Here is a 20000-nt window from a genome sequence, read left to right on the forward strand (position 1 = left end):
TGACTTCATAGAAGCTGTTTTAGCTAGAAATGAGATGTGAAGTTTCCAGATTAGATTATAAGTTAAGGAAAATTTTTAATCATTCTTCAATTTTTCTACGTTCCTGGAGTCATCGACATACGCAGTACTAAAATAAGCAAGGAAACTCTTCCCACGGTCATATCTACAAAAAAAAAAAAAAAAAAATAAATAAATAAATAAATAAATAAATAAATAAAGGCAGCTTCTCTTCCAGTCACCAAAATAAGCGATTTTGTGTGTGTGATTCGAGGGCCGCCGGGAGACGCCACGCTTCATCCCACACATCGACGTCAAAAGAAAGACCTCGCCTGACAAATCAAACAGCTTCCGCACCGATGCAAGACTTTTTCTGTTATGAGTGAAACGAATAACACCGCTGCTCCATTAGGCATATCGAGGAATACGCTGGTACCGTGTGATGCGACTATGACGGTATATTTAGAGATCAGAAAAAGTGTTTCCACGTGAACGCTAGGCACTATTTTCCTTTATGAATGAAATGAATAACACATGGAGAGAACACAAAACCTGTTCGACTGATTGATTGACTGAATGACTGACTGACTCACTGATGTATTCACTTAAAACATCAAGAAAATGTGTTCATCTATGAGGCATACTGAGAAAACACACACACACACAAAAAGAAAAAAAAAACTGACTGACTGACTAATTAATGTCTTCATTTATAAGAAACGCGCCGCTGCAACAAGACCACATAACGTCAATAATATATTTTCTTACCAACTAGACATACTGAGAGAACGCAAAAACTGACTGACTTATTGACTGACTGACTGACTGGCTGATTGATGTCTTCATTTAATGCGCAGCTGGAACAAGGTCATACAACATCAAGAATATATTTCTACCTATAATGACTGACCAGGCGTCGAGAGCCCAGCGAGTGAATGGGCAGCAAATACCAGTGGGAGTATTTGTGAAAGCCAAAGTTACGAGGCAGGACTGTGATTGTGTGGCTTCATGTCTGAACATTGTGTGCACGGCTGGCTCCAGGGATAATGATTATGATGATGAGGACCAAGAGAAAGAGAACCGTGATAACTTTTTTTTTTTTTACTTGTTTTTCTCCGCTGTTCATGATCTGCCGTTCGATATTTCTGGCGTTTGGAGCACCCACCCACCCACCCACCCACCCACACACACACACACACACACACACACACACACACACAGAGAGAGGCTCATTAACCAGAGCACAAAAGTAGTAGCAGTAGTAGTAGTAGTAGTAGTAGTAGTAGTAGTAGTAGTAGTAGTAGTAGTAGTAGTAGTAGTAGTAGTAGTAGTAGTAGTAGTAGTATAGTGGTAGTGGTAGTAGTAGTAGTAGTAAGTATACAACAACAACAACAGTAATCACAACAACAACAGTAATCATAATAATAATAATAATAATAAAAATAATAATAATAATAATAATAATAATAATAATAATAACAATTTTTCCAGGTACGAAAGCAGAGGTCAGGATGATAATTCAAGGAGCTCTTCTTTCCGGAAAACCAGACGCCAAGAAAAATATCACGTCTGGTCTGTGTGTGTGTGTGTGTGTGTGTGTGTGTGTGTGTGTGTGTGTGTGTGTGTGTGTGTGTGTGTGTGTGTGTGTGTGTGTGTGTGTGTGTGAAGTTCCTGCCTTAGCAAAAGTTTCAGGTAATAAGCGTGAACCTTTTATCTTGCTTCGCCTCACCTGCCTGCTCACTCTAACCATCCTCTCTCACCCTTACACGCTCACTCACACTTACTAATAATCAGTCTCATTTTCGCCCTCCTTTTTTTTTTTATCCTAGCTCACTATCATCATCGTCTCCCTCACACTCATTGATAATCAGTCATTTTCATTTCACCCCCTACGTTTATTTATTTATTTATTTATTTATCTACGAGTATGCTCATCATTCACTCACATACCCTCTTCACACTTAATCTCATTTCACCCATTCCTTTTTTTTTTTTTTAATCTTGCTTATCATAATCACTTCATCCATACATTCACTTTCGCACACTCAACCTCACACTCACTCATAGTCAGTTTTACGAGTACTGTCAGCCTTTCACTATTATTATTATTATTTTTTTCTTTTCTGTACTCCTCACCACCTCATCTCACCCATGCACTGACTTCCATACACGGATCTTCACTCTTATTTTTCAAGGTCACTCTTAGACAAACTGTAATTCATCCTCACTTTTATTTATTTTTTTTTTTTTTCGGTCATCATAGTAACCTCTCTCACTCAAACAAACAGCAAAATGACAAACAGCAGCTCACTTAATACTTTTCAGCCTATCAAATACATGTACTACTTCCATTTTAATATGAAAAAAGAAAAACTACACTACATTCAAGTCACCTTAGTTACCGCTTCAAGGAAAAAATAATAAATAGAAAACGGGTTGACATTACGTTGGCTAGTGCAGGTTTAGAGGTGTCTTCATGCTCGTCTCTTAAAGTAGTCATGTCATAGGGCTGGCTGGCTGATTAATTAAAATACCGGCGTCGCAGCGGGGTCATTATGTGTCGCTCCGTTACAGAAGGCGGAAAAAAAAAACCTGAGAAAGCAGTCCCTGAGATTACCAAGAAAGTGAAATGAGTCAGGGAGAATTCTGGAGTTAAGAAAGTGGAGAGGGAAAAAAAAAAAAATAAATAAGATAAATAAATAAAAACAGAAAAACTAAGTCAAGTTATAGAATTCATACATAAAAAAAAAAAAAAGGAAAAAAATTAGGTTCCCCAAAAGCGTACTCAAAGGTCGAAAAAATAGGGTTAAGTAGAGTCCCAGAACTTACTTCAAAGGTAGGAAAAACAGATTAAGGAAAAGAGTTCTAGCCATCAGTTAAAAAGGCAGAGACGAATGAGTTAAGTGGAAAGTGTCACAATTTACTTGAAAGGAAAAAAAAAACAATAGGGTTGGCTACAGAGTTTCAGAGTATACTACAAAAAAAGATGAATAAATAAAAAAAATAAAAAACCAGGCGGAGACTTCCATAGTTTATTATGCTGAAGGTAGAAAAAGTCAGGCGTCACAGAGTTTCAAAGTTTATTAGAAAAAAAAAAAAAGGGAAGAGAGTTTCAAAGTTTACTCGCACTGTACCTTCCCTCCCCACCTCACCAACACTCCCTCCTCTCTCTCTCTCTCTCTCTCTCTCTCTCTCTCTCTCTCTCTCTCTCTCTCTCTCTCTCTCTCTCTCTCTCTTCGTCACTTTCAGCCCAGCAGCGGGGAAAGGAGGAACACAGGACAATGGAGGGTCCGAGAAAAGTAGGCAGCGACAGGTAGGAAGGAGCGTCCCTGGTAAGTAGGAAAGTGGGTCAGAAAGAGATCAAAGGTAAACAAGGAGGAAGCAAAACAAAGGAGGAGGAGGAAGAGGAGGAGGAGGAGGAGGAGGAGGAGGAGGAGGAGGAGGAGGAGGAGGAGGAGGAGGAGGAGGAGGAGATGAAGACGAAGACGAAGACGAAGAAGAAGAAGAAGAACACCACCACCACCACCACCAACAACAACAATAACAACAACAGCAATAGCAACAACAACAACAACAACAACAACAACAACAACAACAACAACAACAACAACAACAACAACAACAACAACAACAACCATAATGGCGAGGAAAAAGTATCTGATAAGACCCAAGGAAGAGGAGGAGGAGGAGGAGGAGGAGGAGGAGGAGGAGGAGGAGGAGGAGGAGGAGGAGGAGGAGGAGGAGGAGGAGGAGGAGGAGGAGAGAGAGAGAGAGAGAGAGAGAGAGAGAGAGAGAGAGAGAGAGAGAGAGAGAGAGAGAGAGAGAGAGAGAGAGAGAGAGAGAGAGAGAGAGAGAGAGAGGAGACGAAGCGGAGAATAAGGAGAACAAGGACGTGGAGATGAGGAAAGAAGAAAAAAGAAGGAAAGGAAAATAATGTCTAGAAAGGAAGGGCAAAAAAATGAGGAAAAGAAGTGGACATAAGGAGGAAAAAGAGGGAAAAAAATAAGATTAAAAGGAAGAGAGGGAAAAAGTGAAGCTTGTTTTTATACCATCTTATTTTTTTCCTTATGATATTCATGCCCTCTTTAGCCTCTATGTATTAGCTTTCAATCCTCCTCTTCCTCTTCCTCCTCCTCCTCCTCCTATCATTTTCTGAAGTACCATCTAGCTTTCCACTTACCGGTCACTTTAAACTACTTACTACTTGTTTTCTTTTCATTTCACCTGTTTTTTTCCTTCCCATCTCTCCTCCTCCTTCTCCTCCTCCTCCTTCAAACGGACTCGCCAGGAAGGAAGGGAGATCTCAGGGTGAGGCCGATATGATGAGTGCTGAGGCTCACTACACTTCAGAGGAGGGAGGGAGAGGAAGGAAGGGAGGAGAGGAAAGGAGGAAGGAAAGAGATAAAACAGCGGAGGCAGTGAGGAGAGTGAGGGCAAGAGAGAAAGAGAGAGAGGGAGAGGGGATGGGAAATGGATGAATAGAGGGATGGAAGAAAGATCCAGGGAGGAGGAGAGGGAAGGGAAGAGAGAATGAATGATGGAGAAATGGGGGAGGAGGAGGAGGAGGAGGAGGAGGAGGGAAGAAGGGAAAGGAATAGCCAGTTCTTTTCATCAAATTTCATTTTTATTTTTTTCTCTTACTTTTTGTATCATCCCTCTGAGATTTAGCTTACGAAAGGAGAATATTTCATTTTTTTTTTTTCCTTTTTGCTGTATCTAATTTACTTTCGTGTCATTCTTTATGTGGACTAAATTGCACGTGTGTGTGTGTGTGTGTGTGTGTGTGTGTGTGTGTGTGTGTGTGTGTGTGTGTGTGTGTGTGTGTGTGTGTGTGTGTGTGTGTGTGTGTGTGTGTGTGTGTGTGTGTGTGTGTGTGTGTGTGTGTGTGTGTGTGTGTGTGTAATGTAGTGTAGTGTGGTGTGGTGTTTATGTCAAAATATATAACAGTTAGTGTAGCTTTTCTCTCATTCCAGACCCTCCTTCCTCCTCTCCTTTCCTGGTTCCCTTTTCCTCCTCCTCCTCCTCCTCCCCCTCCTCTTCCTACTTTCCCCTCCTCCTCCTCTTCCTTCCTTTCCTCCCTATCGTGACAAATTGCATGGAAGTTTATATGGAAACGCGTAAAGAGAGAAAGAGAAGGGGGGGGCGTGTGGAAGAGACGTGGAAAAGTGGAGAGAGAGAGAGAGAGAGAGAGAGAGAGAGAGAGAGAGAGAGAGAGAGAGAGAGAGAGAGAGAGAGAGAGAGAGAGAGAGAGAGAGAGAGAGAGAGTTATTATAGTTATAGGAGGGAGAGAAAGAAAGAGGGGGCGAGTGGAGGAAATGAATGGAGGGAAAAGACTGAGAGAGAGAGGCAAGGAGTAAGGAATACCCAGGATCAATAAAGTGCGGAAAGTCAAGTGAGTCAGAACCAGGTGAGTCACGAGGTTAATAATGGAACACCTGTGACCGACGGGGCGCAGGCAAGGCGGCGAGCTGGCGACGACCGAGAGAGAGAGAGAGAGAGAGAGAGAGAGAGAGAGAGAGAGAGAGAGAGAGAGAGAGAGAGAGAGAGAGAGAGAGAGAGAGAGAGAGAGAGAGAGAGAGAGAGAGAGAGAGAGAGAGATACGGAGGGGAGCAGGGAGGAGAGGGAGGGAGACAAAAGGGAACAGACACAGGCAACCAGACAGACAGACAGACAGACAGACAGACAGACAGACAGACAGACAGACAGACAGACAGACAGACAGACAGACACACAGACAGACAGACAGACACATTGACTGACAACTTTTGGAGAAAAAAAGGAGACAGGACACAGGCAGGCAGGGAGAAACTGACTGACTGACTTGACTGAATCACTAAACGACTGACTGACTGACTGACTGACTGACTGAATGAAGAAACAGTTAACCAATGGACACAGACAGACAGGTAGTCACAAGCGCGCGCGGGAAAGGAAGGAAACAAAGATAAACAGATGGATTAAGGCCAACAGACAGATAACCAGACAGACAGGTGGACAGACAGACAAGGAAACCAGCATAACCATGTAAGTAGATCAAAGAAACAAAAATAAACAAATGCATAAGTAACATTAAAACGAGTCAAAATATATATAAAAAAATAAATAAATAAAAAAACAATATCAAGAAACAGCAACCACAAGAGATAAGTAAGTGCATTACATATGAATCCCAAAACGAATCAAACTTTATACGAGAGAAAAAAAAATACATATATATATAATGAAAAGAAAACCTAGCCCAGATAAATTCCCCGGTAATCTATAACGAGTAGCGTACAATACAGTGCTGCTCTTGACACTGACGCGAGCAAGAGATTGTCCGAGAGGGAAGGAAGAAAGACCAGGAGGGAAGGAAGTAGGAAAAGAGGTCGACGGAGCTAAGAGGAAAAGATGAAAGGTAGGAAACAGAGAGAGAGAGAGAGAGAGAGAGAGAGAGAGAGAGAGAGAGAGAGAGAGAGAGAGAGAGAGAGAGAGAGAGAGAGAGAGAGAGAGAGAGAGAGAGAGAGAGAGAGAGAGAGAGAGAGAGAGAGAGGGGAGGAAGGACGGAGGACACAGACTGAGGGGGAATACAGAATGCAGGAAAAACAGCTTCTGGCCGCATCGAGTAATGAAAATCCTCATGCTGGGGGGAGAATTGAGGGATTTGAAAAAAATAAATGTAAAAATGTGTGGTAGAATACATACCATTATATAATTTGAGTAAAGATTAACCTGGTGGAGCAGTTTTTCATCTTCATTTTTCTTTTTAATTATACATATCTGCATGACAAGCAGTGTGTGTGTGTGTGTGTGTGTGTGTGTGTGTGTGTGTGTGTGTGTGTGTGTGTGTGTGTGTGTGTGTGTGTGTGTGTGTGTGTGTGTGTGTGTGTGTGTGTGTGTGTGTTTGAGTTTCTGACTATACAATTATTACCGAAAGAATATTGAAGTTTCCTTTTTTTTTCTTCATCTTACAGGGGAGAGTTTGGCTCCATTAGCTGTTTATGACCATGATATTTTCTTTTTCCATAGTCCATAAACATTTCCTGTAAAAACTTAACGCTGTGTACCACCTGTTACCCTTCCAGTTTGGTAATTCAATTATTTTGTTAAGCTTACTTTTTCAGTACCTTAACTGAATCCCTTCACTGCGCTCGATATGATTAAATCTCGCTGGTGAAACACTGCGCCGGACAGCACGTTGATAGCATTGCTTCATTTATACATTTTCACTGGCGGCGTCTGTATATCAAAATTCACTGCGATATAGTTCATTTGTGTGTTAACTGCATAATGTGGTACACGCGGCTCAGGGATCGTCAATAATCAGTTCACTAATCACTAGTTACCTTGAGGAAGATGTAATTTGATGACCACACGCCCTCAGCATCACTGGCCCCCATACCAATTGACGTGGTACCTTCCTGGAGATGATCACTAGGCTCCCATGCCCTCTGAAGTAAACAATTATACTTCAGAGCTAAAGAGAAAGAATTATCAGCTAAAGAATTATCACATATTCTCCAACAACAAAAATACCTGGTTTAAGAGTAACTGAGGAAGAGTGCTTTGGCTTCGAAGAATACGATTACACACACACACACACACACACACACACGAGAGAGAGAGAGAGAGAGAGAGAGAGAGAGAGAGAGAGAGAGAGAGAGAGAGAGAGAGAGAGAGAGAGAGAGAGAGAGAGAGAGAGAGAGAGAGTTGGACAGACAGGCAGACAGACAGATAAGTAGCCACAGTCTGATAAAAAAAAAAAACACAGACAGACAGACAGACAGACAGACAGACAGTTATCGTTGTGTTTCATTATAAAGCTAAACACTGAAGCACAGGAAGGAAGATGGCAGGCCAACCGTTAAGCTGTTACAGAATTCGTCCTTTGAGTTGTGCCAGACAGAGAAAATAAAAAATAAATAAAAAAAATCACGTTCATGTTCTGTGTTAATATGTGTTTATGACAGGAATATAACTGCTGCCTGTGATACCACACCGATGCTTTCCAAGAGATTATTACGGCTTACTTCAGTTCGGGAAAACACACACACACACACACACAAACACACACACACACACACACTGAGTCATATGTATGTTACTTTAGTCATCTTTTCTTTTTGCTACATTTTTTTTCTTTTTTCTTTTTTCTGTACGTGGGTTAGGGTTTCCCATCGGCACTGCATCGTGGTGAGCAGCCTGCCGTGTCCTGTACGACCTGCACGTGTGGTAATATTGATTCTAATACTCAAGTCTATTTAAAAACAAATTATTTACTTGTGTTATTAGACGATCCATTTCCTATCTTTATACTGATAATAAATTTTGCCACACTGGATGTAAATATTGACAAGCGTTACTCATCATTCGTGTATATTACTAATCATATGCACATTCAGAGCATCATTGAATATTTATATAATACGTACCGCATGTAATTATATTCTTGCATAATTTTCTGCATGAACTCTAATAATCATTAATTTCCCGTCACGAGCGACATATGCAGTACACGAGGCCACGAGTCCAGCAGGAGGCAGCGGCGGCACGCACGACCACCAGCGGGGAAAAATGTGATGGTTTCGGACCCGGCAGTAGCAGGCGCCGTTAAAGATACATCACGCAGAATTGAAACTCAGTGACCGCCTGCACAACATACGGCGCAACCAGTCCTGCATCCACGATCATCACACAAGCCATCGCCTCTAGCTCCTCATGTTTTCACCGGCGTGGCCTGCACTCAGCTCATGGATTCTGTACGAGTGTGGTTCATCTCACAGGCACCACCGTCCACGGCAAGCCTCTGTGGAGTGCCCGGAAACCCACGCAAATGGGAAACCTTGCCGTGGATAATCGCAAATATAACGGGCGAAGCGGACTGGGAGACAAACAGGAAGCATCGTGTGGATAAAAGTCTCTACGTGGACTGCGACAACTTGGATTACATTATACCCACCTTCAGTAACTGGACTGCCATTAAAAAGTACCCGTAGGCGTTGATGTTTTTATATTTTATTTCTATGAAGTAAGTTTATTTGTCAGAGAGAGAGAGAGAGAGAGAGAGAGAGAGAGAGAGAGAGAGAGAGAGAGAGAGAGAGAGAGAGAGAGAGAGAGAGAGAGAGAGAGAGAGAGAGAGAGAGAGAGAGAGAGAGAGAGAGAGAGAGAGAGAGAGAGAGAGAATGGGGGTAAAGGAGGAATGAGAAACATGTAAGGTGGAGAAGAGAGACAAGAAGGGGGAATGTTGCGGGGGGAGAGGAAGAAAGCAGGCCTAATATCTACGTCAGATCCACTCAAAGCCACATTAACAATACAACAGTTACAGTCTGAGCATCTCAACACCGGTGCGAAGAGGAATATTCCGTCACGTTACATCAATTAATTTTGTTTCTGCCTGCCTCTTGGTTCAGCGGACTCTCAAAAATTAACTAAATACAAACAATAATATTTTCGTATGTATGGGGGCGTAGCAATTAAAACTGATAGATGTAGTCATTTTTATCTGCGGCGCGGTGTTCGGCAGGGAGGATGCTGGGTGCAGGAGCGATCAGACCATGACAACTATCAGTCCACAACACCGGAGGCACCCCTGCTTCACCATCCCGCCTGTACTGCACGGGGAAGTGTTTACATTCATTACGCTCTGCCAATATATTCACCTTGCACGAAAAGTTTATGTGTGTATCCTGAAATAACTGCATCTTTGTTTTTAATCGTGATTTTCGATATACAGTAAATCTTGAACGCTATCTAGTATTGTTGATGGTATGAGTTGTCACTACTGTCGCGCTCATGCAAATAATACCCAGTTAAAATACTGTCGAGATATCATTTTTTTTTTCAATAACACTTCATATCCCGTATATACGTAACTGCTCATAAACTATCCCAGCGTGAATATTTCCAGAACTAAGATGTTGACGTTCGAGTTCTGACTGACTCTTGTATGTAACCCTGAGAATCTCGCTATTAATCTTTCCATCTCCACAATGCTTATCAAAACACATGAAAACTGGAAACACACTAATTAATAAATATGCATGATTTATAACAGGCAATCCCTTTCACAGGAGGAAAACAAAGCAGACCATCTCAGGCTGAACGCAACACGCTTTCAAGGACAAACACAGACGGCGAAAATGCAAGAGAAAAATAATAATAATTTTTCACAATGACCTCCTCCTCTTCTCCATCATCATCACAATCCTCCACCTCCACTTCTTCTTCTTCCTCCTCCTCCTCCTCCTCCTCCTCTTCCGCCTCGCCATCCTCCTTTCTTTTTTCCTTCCCTGCAGCCTCTAAAGCTTCATATGACGTCCTCCTCCCGGTATTCGAAGGGCAGGGAGGGGGTGGAGATAGGGCAGTGTACGCAAGATTAAAATGTCAGGCCTGAAAGCTCCTCACTGTGGACTCCTACTGTGTACATTGTGAGTGGGTGCTGAGATTGTGTGGGGGTGATGTGTGGGGTGATGCGAGGGGTGATGCGAGGGGTGATGCGAGGGGTGGTGTGGGGTGATGTGTGGGGTTCTCTGGGGTCGTAAATCTTTGTGGGTCAGGTATAAATCTTTGTGGGTCAGGTATAAGGTTATGTGGTTTGGTTTTAAGGTGACTGTGTTACTGTGTGTGGTGTTGAAAAGAGGACTGTGTCATTTGTCAGGGGTGTTGTGTTGTGTTGTGTTGTGTTTGGGTCATGTTCTTTGTTTTTTTTTGTTTGTTTTGTTTTCTTTTCTTTTTTACAGAGCGCGTGGACTGCTCCGACGCATTTTTCTTTGCCAAGTGTGTGTGTGTGTGTGTGTGTGTGTGTGTGTGTGTGTGTGTGTGTGTGTGTGTGTGTGTGTGTGTGTGTGTGTGTGTGTGTGTGTGTGTGTGTGTGTGTGTGTGTGTGTGTGTGTGTGTGTGTGCGCGCGCGTGTGAACCTGAAAGACACTCTAGACAATTCGGACGAGGGCAAACACACACACACACACACACACACACACACACACACACACACATAAATTGCGGTAAAGTTGTTTTGGAAGTTATATTTCCTAACGTATTTCCAGATGCAAATATAATTGTTCCGCGTGTTTTTTATACAGTTAAACACAGGAATCCTGAAACTGCGGCATGTCCACAGGAGAAGGACAAAAAAAAAAAAAAAAAAAAAAAAAAAAAAATCGTCGCTGGACATCCAATGGGAATCCTTAAATATTCCCCCGAAAAGCAATACTAGAAAACATTTACATACGAATGAGAATGTCACGTGCTTTGCTTTCAATTTACGTTAGCAGACGATGTATTCCTACAGGTAACATAACATGCGTAAGGTAAGATCCAATACATTTTATACTAGCAAATTCTACGTATATGTGTATTTGTACGTGTAATTCGTAGCAGTACAGAAAAAAATCAATAAATAATAATAATAATAAAAACACAACAGCATACATTAAATTCCACATATTCAGAAATTCAATGCAACAAAATCACTGGCAAAGCAAAAGAAAAAAATACAATTAAGAAAAAACGTAGCACGATAGCATGTTAATCCCTTAATAACACCCATTCATTAAATAACACCACTCCACCAAGACAATTCACAGTGATTTCCAAAGGGCATGATAAGTGGTTCGGGCACAACAGAGAATAATTATCATTCCCCGCGTACTGAAAACAGCCCAGCTCAGCAATTATCAGGAATCACGGAGCGAGCGACTGTGTAATAATCGAGCAGGATTTCCACTCGGTAAAAATGCATGATAGCGTTAGGTTCAGTTATCGAGATTGCTAATAATAAGTTGAGCTGCATAATGATTGGGAGCTCCGATGTGCCTGCCTTTCGCTTCCTGTTTTCCTTCTTTCCTTTTATTATTTTTTTATTTTTTTGTTTTTTTCCTCCTCAATACGATTTTCTGCTTCCTCTTTCCCTTCCTCCTTCTCCTCTTCTTCCTTAATTCCTTCTCATCTTCGTGTTCCTGGTTCCTTCTTTTCTTCCTCTTTTTATTTTTTCTATATTTCCCCTTCGATTTCTTATTTTTATTCATTATTCTTAGTAGTAGTAGTAGTAGTAGTAGTAGTAGTAGTAGTAGTAGAAGTAGCCTTAGTAGCAGCACCAGTAATAATAATAATAGCATCATCATCAATATCATTATCACTATTATCATCATCACCAGTCTCTTCCCCACTATGCACCAAGCCCCACTGCTGAGACAAAGCTTAACCTTCAGTGTCTCTCTCTCTCTCTCTCTCTCTCTCTCTCTCTCTCTCTCTCTCTCTCTCTCTCTCTCTCTCTCTCTCTCTCTCTGTCTGTCTCTCAGTCAGTCATCACCTCATCACGGTTCGCAGAATGTCCTTGCCTTTCACTTCCCTCATCTCCGTGTCATCAGAGTTATGTCCTCCCTCATTCCCGCACCTGTCCCACGCCGCCTCTTGCTCGCCCATCACGGCACACACACCTCCCAGACAGGCAGCCGGCGGGAAGCTGAACCTCACACCGCCACATGTCTACAAATAATGGAAAGTTAAGCGGCTATGAAAACTTCAGCGGCACCCGACTGCACTTGCTAGATTAACCGAAGAGCGAGAGCGAGAGAGAGAGAGAGAGAGAGAGAGAGAGAGAGAGAGAGAGAGAGAGAGAGAGACAGTGCATTGAACAAATAACCGAGGTGGAAAAGAGGAAGATATTAAGAATACGTGGAATGGAAGAGCGGAGAAATTTGAGCATATTGAACGAGGTAGTGGAAGGAACAGCTAGGTCTTGGGATATGGAGGAGGAGGAGGAGGAGGAGGAGGAGGAGGAGGAGGAGGAGGAGGAGGAGGAGGAGGAGGAGGAGGAGGAGGAGGAGGAGGAGGAGGAGGAAGGACGGATAAAACATAAAAAAACGAAAATAATGAAAAAAGAAAAGAAACGAAAGCAAGAGCAGAAGAAAAAAAGGAGAAAGAGGAGGAGGAGGAAGAGGAAGAGGAAGAGGAAGAGGAAGAGGAAGAGGAGGAGGAGAAAATGAGAAAATCAGAAGAAACAAGGGAATAATGATTGAAAGGAAATGGAAAGAGGAAAGGAGATGAAAGAGAAAGGAAGAGAAAAAAGAAGAAATGAGAAGGAGAAAGACGGGAAAAAGAAAAACTGAGAATGAGGAAATGAGAACGAACGAGGGAGAAGAGAGAGAGAGAGAGAGAGAGAGAGGAGAAGGAGGGAGAAGGAAGGATGAGACGATCATTTCCTGTGTGTCAGTCAACGGGAATTCCCTCAGCGCGGCCCCACCCAGGTACAAGCCGTAACCCTTTTCACCACTTTCCACCTTACCTTCTCTCCCGCTCCCTTTCCAACTTTGATTTCTGCACATAAATAAACGTAGTACATTCGTGGTCAGAAGCCAAGTAACCATACACACCCCATTTCCACTATATTAATCGTGTTTCTTCAATCTTAGCCACTGTTATAATTGTTACTACCAAAGTACTACTTGTCATTCACTGCTTCATGTATTGGTTTATGTATTAGTTCATACTAGTTGATTTCGGAAGCTTCTCTCTGTATGGAGCCAGTTCAGCTCCAGCCGGCAAGCGGGTAGCCGCTCCTTAATACATTGTTACCCCTGGAGTCCATCTCTTACTACGTCTCAATCCTGCAGTTATTACATTGGCGACGAGGATGGGATTTATTGGCAAAGTAGAAGAATTTAACCAGGATGCCGAGGTGTGGACTCAATATGTGGAGCGGCTGGAGCATTTTTTGAAGCCAACGACATTATTGAAGAGAAAAAAAGAAATCTACTTTATTGGCTGTTTGTGGAGCAAGAACCTACGAAGTGATAAGGTCACTCTGCCTACCAGAGAAGCCAGCCGACAAGTCGTACAGTGACCTCAAAGTGCTGTTGGAGAATCACATGTGCCCGAAACCGTCAGTAATCATGAAGCGCTTCAAATTCAACTCACGATTCAAGCAACCAACTGAATCTGTGTCTTCTTACATTACTGACCTTCGGAAATTAGCGGAGCACTGTGCGTACGGAAACCAACTACCTGACATGTTACGAGATCGTCTGGTGTGTGGAATTGACGACCGAAAAATACAAGCAAGGTTGTTGGCAGATGGGAATTTGGACTTCAAGAAGGCAGAGGCAACTGCTCTGGCTATGGAGGCTGCGGCAAAAGACACTGAAGACCTACAACAGGCTGGGGAGTACCGCAGCAGTCAAGTGAACAAGATTCAGGAGAGGCGCGGGGAAGGAAGAAAAATTCAAGAGACACCGTGGGTGCGAACGAATCCTCGACCACAGTGCTACAGGTGTGGGGGTCCGCATGTGGCTCCTAGCTGTCATTTTGCACGTGCTACCTGTTTTAAATGTAAGAAAGTGGGACACTTGGCAAGGATGTGTCGAAATAAAGCAGACATGGAAAGGAAAATGCACAAGATTGAGGGTGAAGAGGAGGACGGTGAGACAACTGGGGAAGAATACACCTTGTATACAGTGCGGGGGGCTCGTGAACCACCTGTGATTGTTCACCCAGAAGTTAACAAGGTGGCTATTCCCATGGAAGTGGATACTGGTGCTGCGGTGTCCATTATAAGTCAGAAAGTGTATGAAGAAAGCTGGAAGGATACGTGCAAGCCGGTGCTCGAGTATTCCGACGTAGTGTTACGCACCTACAGTGGAGACTTATTGAAAGTGATGGGGGAAGTGAATGTGGAGGTTAATTATAACAACCAGTCGAAAGTTCTGCCGTTGGTGGTAGTGGATGGAGACGGCCCGAGTTTGATGGGGAGAAACTGGTTGAAACAAATTAAGCTAGACTGGGTTGCAGTTTATAGTTGTCGGTCAGAGTGTGATAAGGTCATTCGCAGTTTTAGTAATGTTTTCAAAGAGGAGTTGGGTCTCATCAGAAACACAAAGGCGACCCTACATGTGGATAAGGAGGCACAACCCAAGTTTTTCAAAGCTCGCCCGTTGCCCTACGCCTTGAAAGACAAAGTGGAGCACGAGTTGGAACGGCTAGTTAACGATGGAGTAATTGAACCTGTGCAGTTCTCCAGAGTGGGCGGCGCCAATAGTCCCGATAGTTAAGGGAGACAAATCCATACGTATTTGTGGGGACTACAAGATGACTGTGAACCGCGTGTCTAGAGTGGACAGTTACCCGATACCGAAGGTTGAGGATTTATTAGCAAATTTGTCAGGAGGAAGACTTTTTCAAAATTAGACCTGTCACATGCTTATTCACAACTACCACTGGAAGAGGAATCAAAAAAATATGTAACGATAAATACACATAAGGGGTTATTCGTATATAATCGCTTACCATACGGAGTCTCCTCGGCGCCAGGAATATTCCAGAGAGTTATGGAGAACTTACTGCAAGGTATCCCTCACGTGGTGGTGTACTTGGATGATGTATTAGTGACAGGGAAGACGGAAAGGGAACATCTGAGTAACCTGACAGAAGTTTTGAGGCGTATGGATGACGCGGGGGTGAAACTGAAGTTAAAGAAGTGTGTGTTTCAGGCACCAGAAGTAACATATTTAGGACATAAAATTAATGCGGAAGGGCTGCACCCGTCCGAGGACAAGGTTCAAGCTGTTATAAAGGCACCCACACCAAGCAACATCACTGAACTAAAGGCGTATTTGGGGCTTGTTAATTATTATGGCAGATACATTCCTAATCTCTCCACAGTATTTGCTCCCTTGTACAGATTACTGCAACGGGACGTGGAATGGCAATGGGGACCAGAACAGCAGCGTGCCCTTGCCACATCGAAACAACTGTTGGCGAGCTCCAAGGTGTTGGTGCATTATGACAGCAGCAAGCCCCTCCTGCTCACCTGTGACGCGTCACCATACGGATTAGGGAGCAGTCCTTGCACACCGTTTGGAGTCTGGAGAGGAGAAACCGATTGCTTTCGCATCCCGATCCCTGAGCATAGCTGAACGCAAGTATGCTCAGGTAGAGAAAGAAGGTTTGGCAATAATATTTGGTGTTAAGAAATTTCATAATTACTTGTATGGCCGCCATTTTGAGATCATTTCAGACCATCAGCCACTTAAAAGTCTGTTTAATGAAACTCGCCCAGTGCCTGTGATGGCATCAAGTCGTATCCAACGCTGGGCGCTAACACTATCGGCGTATGAATACACTATCACCCACAAACCAGGGAAAAATATAGTACATGCTGATGGGTTGAGTCGCCTTCCTCTCCCTGAATTCCCCAAGGTGACTCCAGTCCCCGGTGATGTGGTATGCGTGTTGGAGAGACTAGACCAGACACCCGTCACGTCGAGAGAGTTAAGGCAATGGACGGATAAGGACTCAACACTCTCGAAGGTAAGAGATCACATTCTGTACGGTTGGCCTGGACATATAGCAGAGGAAACACTTCAGCCTTTTTTTAGAAGGAGGCACGAATTAAGTGTCCAAGATGGAATAATTTTGTGGGGATCAAGAGTGGTGGTGCCTCAGATAGCTAGAAAAAATGTGTTGGCTGAGCTACATGCAACGCATCCAGGAGTCTCGCGCATGAAAGGTATTGCGCGTAGTCATGTGTGGTGGCCCAATATAGATAAAGATGTTGAGTCAACAGTACAACTATGTTCACAGTGCCAACAAGTGAGAAATCTTCCCCCAGACGCTCCTTTGCAGCCATGGGAGTGGCCACTAAAACCCTGGTCCAGGTTACATTTGGATTACGCTGGGCCGTTTATGGGTAAGATGTTCCTCGTCATCATAGATGCCCATTCCAAATGGATGGATGTTCACGCTACACAGTCAGCCACTTCATCTATAACTATTGAAAAGTTGCAAGTTACATTCGGGTCACAAGGACTACCTGACACGGTGGTAACAGATAATGGTACCAATTTTTGTAGCGAAGAGTTTGAAGCTTTCTTAAAACAAAATGGTATCATTCACATAAGACATCTCCCTACCATCCAGCATCCAATGGGTTGGCGGAAAAGGCAGTTCAAATTTTTAAAAATTCTCTTAAAAGATTAACAGGAGGCTCATTGGAATCCAGAATTAGCAAGTTTCTGTTACGGTATCGAGTAACACCTCAGACTACCACAGGAGTTTCCCCTGCTGAGCTTTTAGTGGGAAGAAAATTAAAAACTTGTTTAGACTTACTGCATCCAGATGTCCAGGATAGAGTTATGAAGAAGCAAGAAATGCAAAAGTACTACCATGATCAGAAAGCGCGGCATAGGGAATTTAAAGTGGGAGAATTAGTTTATGTAGTAAACTTTTCTCCAGGGAAAAAATGGCTATCAGGCGTAATTGTCCAAAAATCCGGTCCTGTTTCTTTCAAGGTGCAGTTGCTAGATGGGAGGACTGTACGACGTCATCTCGACTATGTGAGGAGAAGAGTAAGCATAGAGGGCGAGACGGTTAACGCAGATGATGCCATACCACCTCCCATGGACCTCACAAATGGAGCAGGAATTCAGAAACATGGTTCGGCACCGGCAGGCAGCGTGTCGCCCCTAAAGGCAGGAGTTTCGAAGCAGTCCGGAGCACACAACAGCAACGCGCCGGATCAAATTCAAGAACGAGAGTTAACCTCAAGTCAAGAGTTCGAACCTGGATTGCCGCCACAACAGCAGCCGTTGGAGAGGGAAACACTGCGCCGTTCTGAGAGACTGCGCCAGAAGCCAGATCGTTTGCAGATAGCTTGGAAATAAAATGTTAGGTCTCTTGCTTCACTTGTGTTAACTATTTTAATTGTTGGAGTTTTGTATTACTTTTGCTAGTTTTAGTTACTATGTTTATTTTGTTTTTTGTCTCGTGTTTGCGGGTTTTAGCGTTTCTTATAACTTGTATCGAATATTTTTTTTTCTAGTCTTTCTAATTGATAAGTTTTAGTATCTTCTGTATCTTTTTTAACATTTTGGTTGTAAACTTGATTTTATGGTTTCTAACCTGAGTTTTTTTTAAAAAAAGGGAGGAGTGTTATAATTGTTACTACCAAAGTACTACTTGTCATTCACTGCTTCATGTATTGGTTTATGTATTAGTTCATACTAGTTGATTTCGGAAGCTTCTCTCTGTATGGAGCCAGTTCAGCTCCAGCCGGCAAGCGGGTAGCCGCTCCTTAATACATTGTTACCCCTGGAGTCCATCTCTTACTACGTCTCAATCCTGCAGTTATTACAGCCACCTTGCCATCAGTCCGTCTCTTCACCTTTGATCAAACTCCTTTTTACCATTGATTTCTGCACATAAACGTAGTACAGTCGTGGTCAGAAGCCAAGTAACCATACACACCCCATTTCCACTATATTAATCGTGTTTCTTCAATCTTAGCCACCTTGCCATCAGTCCGGCTCTTCACCTTTGATCAAACTCCTTTTACCTTTGATTTCTGCACATAAATATACAAGATGCAGCCGCAGTCAGAAGTTAAGTAAACAGATGCACTCACTTGCACTCCATCTTAGCCACCTTGCCAACGCCTCCCACTCCCTTTTCACCTTTGATTTCTATGCATAAACATACACAGTACAGCCGTGGTCAGTTCAGTAGTCAGGTACACTGACTTGACACTGTATTAAGCGTATTTTTTCAAACTTATGTCCTCTTCTCTGTTGACAACTTCCTTACAAAACCTGGCAACTAATATTTTCTAAGGAGATCAGAGTATTTAAGACTGCAGGAAAAAAACGGGAACACAAAGGAAGTGAGTACTGGAGGTTACTGTATTGCCCTTAACTGTGATGGGTTTGCATGCTTGTGAGGCGTGGGAGGTTACAGATCGTAAGGTAAAGCTGTCTATTTAGTTCAGTAGCTGTTGTTAAGAATTTGACTCCAGGATTTGTTTATGCCAAATCTATATATATATATATATATATATATTTCTATTTATTTATACTATATAACTTCCTATGGTTCTATAGTTTAAAGAGAAAATTTCTCTCTCTCTCTCTCTCTCTCTCTCTCTCTCTCTCTCTCTCTCTCTCTCTCTCTCTCTCTCTCTCTCTCTCTCTCTCTCGTGTGTGTGTGTGTGTGTGTGTGTGTATGTGTGCAAACAACTCTATACAGTGCTCTGAATGTTAACACGGAAAAACAAAAACGAGCAAAGCAGTAAAAGGGTTAAGTTTGGCCTCACGTAACACGAATATAAGCAAAGATACACAATAAACATACAATACAAACATGTCCAAAATTTTCTATACAAGCTTTCACACCATGGCGGGCGTTGTTGGAGCCAGCTAAGTGTGGATAGGCGCCCAACTTCCACATCAGCAGAGAGAGCTTGCCACCTTCTGATCTAAAGTCTCCGAGGCAGCCATCAGCACCTCCCGTGACCTCCTGCCCTTGATGTCAGTATAGTATCAAGTGACGTCATTTTACCCCCGTAGCAGGTCAGGTCTTGCATTCGAATTGGGGACTTATTTCCATGAGTTCGGAGTTCATTTCCTCCCTTCCTTACCGAAGTGTGGATAGATGGTCGTGTGGCGTCGTTCCGGAGTCAGGCTCAAGACGTACCTGTTTCAGAGAGGAAGGTTTCACAGGTACATCGTCTTTAACGTCTGGTCTGGGTTCAAAATTCTCGAGACGCGCGATGATGAAAGTAACCAGTCTTCGCGTGGCAGAGGTTTGCAGGCGCACATTTTTCTTTCCTTTTTCTTTTCTCATTTTTCTCTCTTTCTTTTCTTTTCCTTCTTGGCGTAGTAAGAATTCTTTTTGCTTTTTTTCATCGACCTGCCGCTGCGTCCTTTTGTTAGAGGAACTGTCAGGGAGGAACTTGGCGGGGGGGAAAAATAATACACTCCGCGGGCAACTGTGCTGCAGCCATTAACACACAGGACTTTGTGCAGGGAGGCGTTATCTGGCCTCAAGTTTCAGAGTAATTGCTTTGCTCAGAGACTTCCCAGTGCTACCTTTCCCTCCCGGTCTCCGGCTCTGGCAGCGCGAACTCCTATCAGGACATGCTCGCGCCAAAAGCAGTGATGTGCCGAAGCCGTGAGAAACGAAGGACCAAAATGGAGCTTGTATCACGTAGTACTGGAAAGTTGACTTAGATGTACGTTTAGACACGATTCGTAGCG

General features: G+C 43.1%; 2 protein-coding genes across 4 annotated transcripts in view; one reads left to right on the forward strand and one right to left on the reverse strand.

Moving 5' to 3' along the window:
* The window catches only part of LOC135107060 (thiopurine S-methyltransferase-like), a 182078-nt gene that overhangs the window by 94559 nt on the left and 67519 nt on the right, over positions 1-20000 (reverse strand). For all 3 annotated transcript variants that reach the window (XM_064016664.1, XM_064016663.1, XM_064016666.1), the window contains exon 3: positions 7323-7427. In XM_064016664.1, the coding sequence (XP_063872734.1) occupies positions 7323-7363 (41 nt within the window). In that variant the 5' untranslated portion in view covers positions 7364-7427. The remainder of the gene's footprint in view (positions 1-7322; positions 7428-20000) is intronic.
* LOC135107139 (uncharacterized) lies at positions 15061-18065 on the forward strand. The gene is made up of 3 exons (XM_064016849.1): positions 15061-15108; positions 15808-16281; positions 17262-18065. Exons 1-3 carry the CDS (start codon positions 15061-15063, stop codon positions 17631-17633), a joined length of 894 nt encoding a protein of 297 aa, XP_063872919.1. The 3' UTR covers positions 17634-18065.

This window comes from Scylla paramamosain, chromosome 14, assembly GCF_035594125.1.
Source record: "Scylla paramamosain isolate STU-SP2022 chromosome 14, ASM3559412v1, whole genome shotgun sequence".
Lineage (NCBI taxonomy): Eukaryota > Metazoa > Arthropoda > Malacostraca > Decapoda > Portunidae > Scylla > Scylla paramamosain.

What these genes read in the sequence shown, in the direction of transcription:
- LOC135107139 (XM_064016849.1), top strand. Translation starts at nt 15,061, where the DNA reads ATGACTGTGAACCGCGTGTCTAGAGTGGACAGTTACCCGATACCGAAG. An exon ending in ACAGTTACCCGATACCGAAG is followed by an intron (nt 15,109 to 15,807) that starts GTTGAGGATTTA and finishes CATACGGATTAG; the next exon opens with GGAGCAGTCCTTGCACACCG. An exon ending in AGGACTCAACACTCTCGAAG is followed by an intron (nt 16,282 to 17,261) that starts GTAAGAGATCAC and finishes GTTTCTTTCAAG; the next exon opens with GTGCAGTTGCTAGATGGGAG.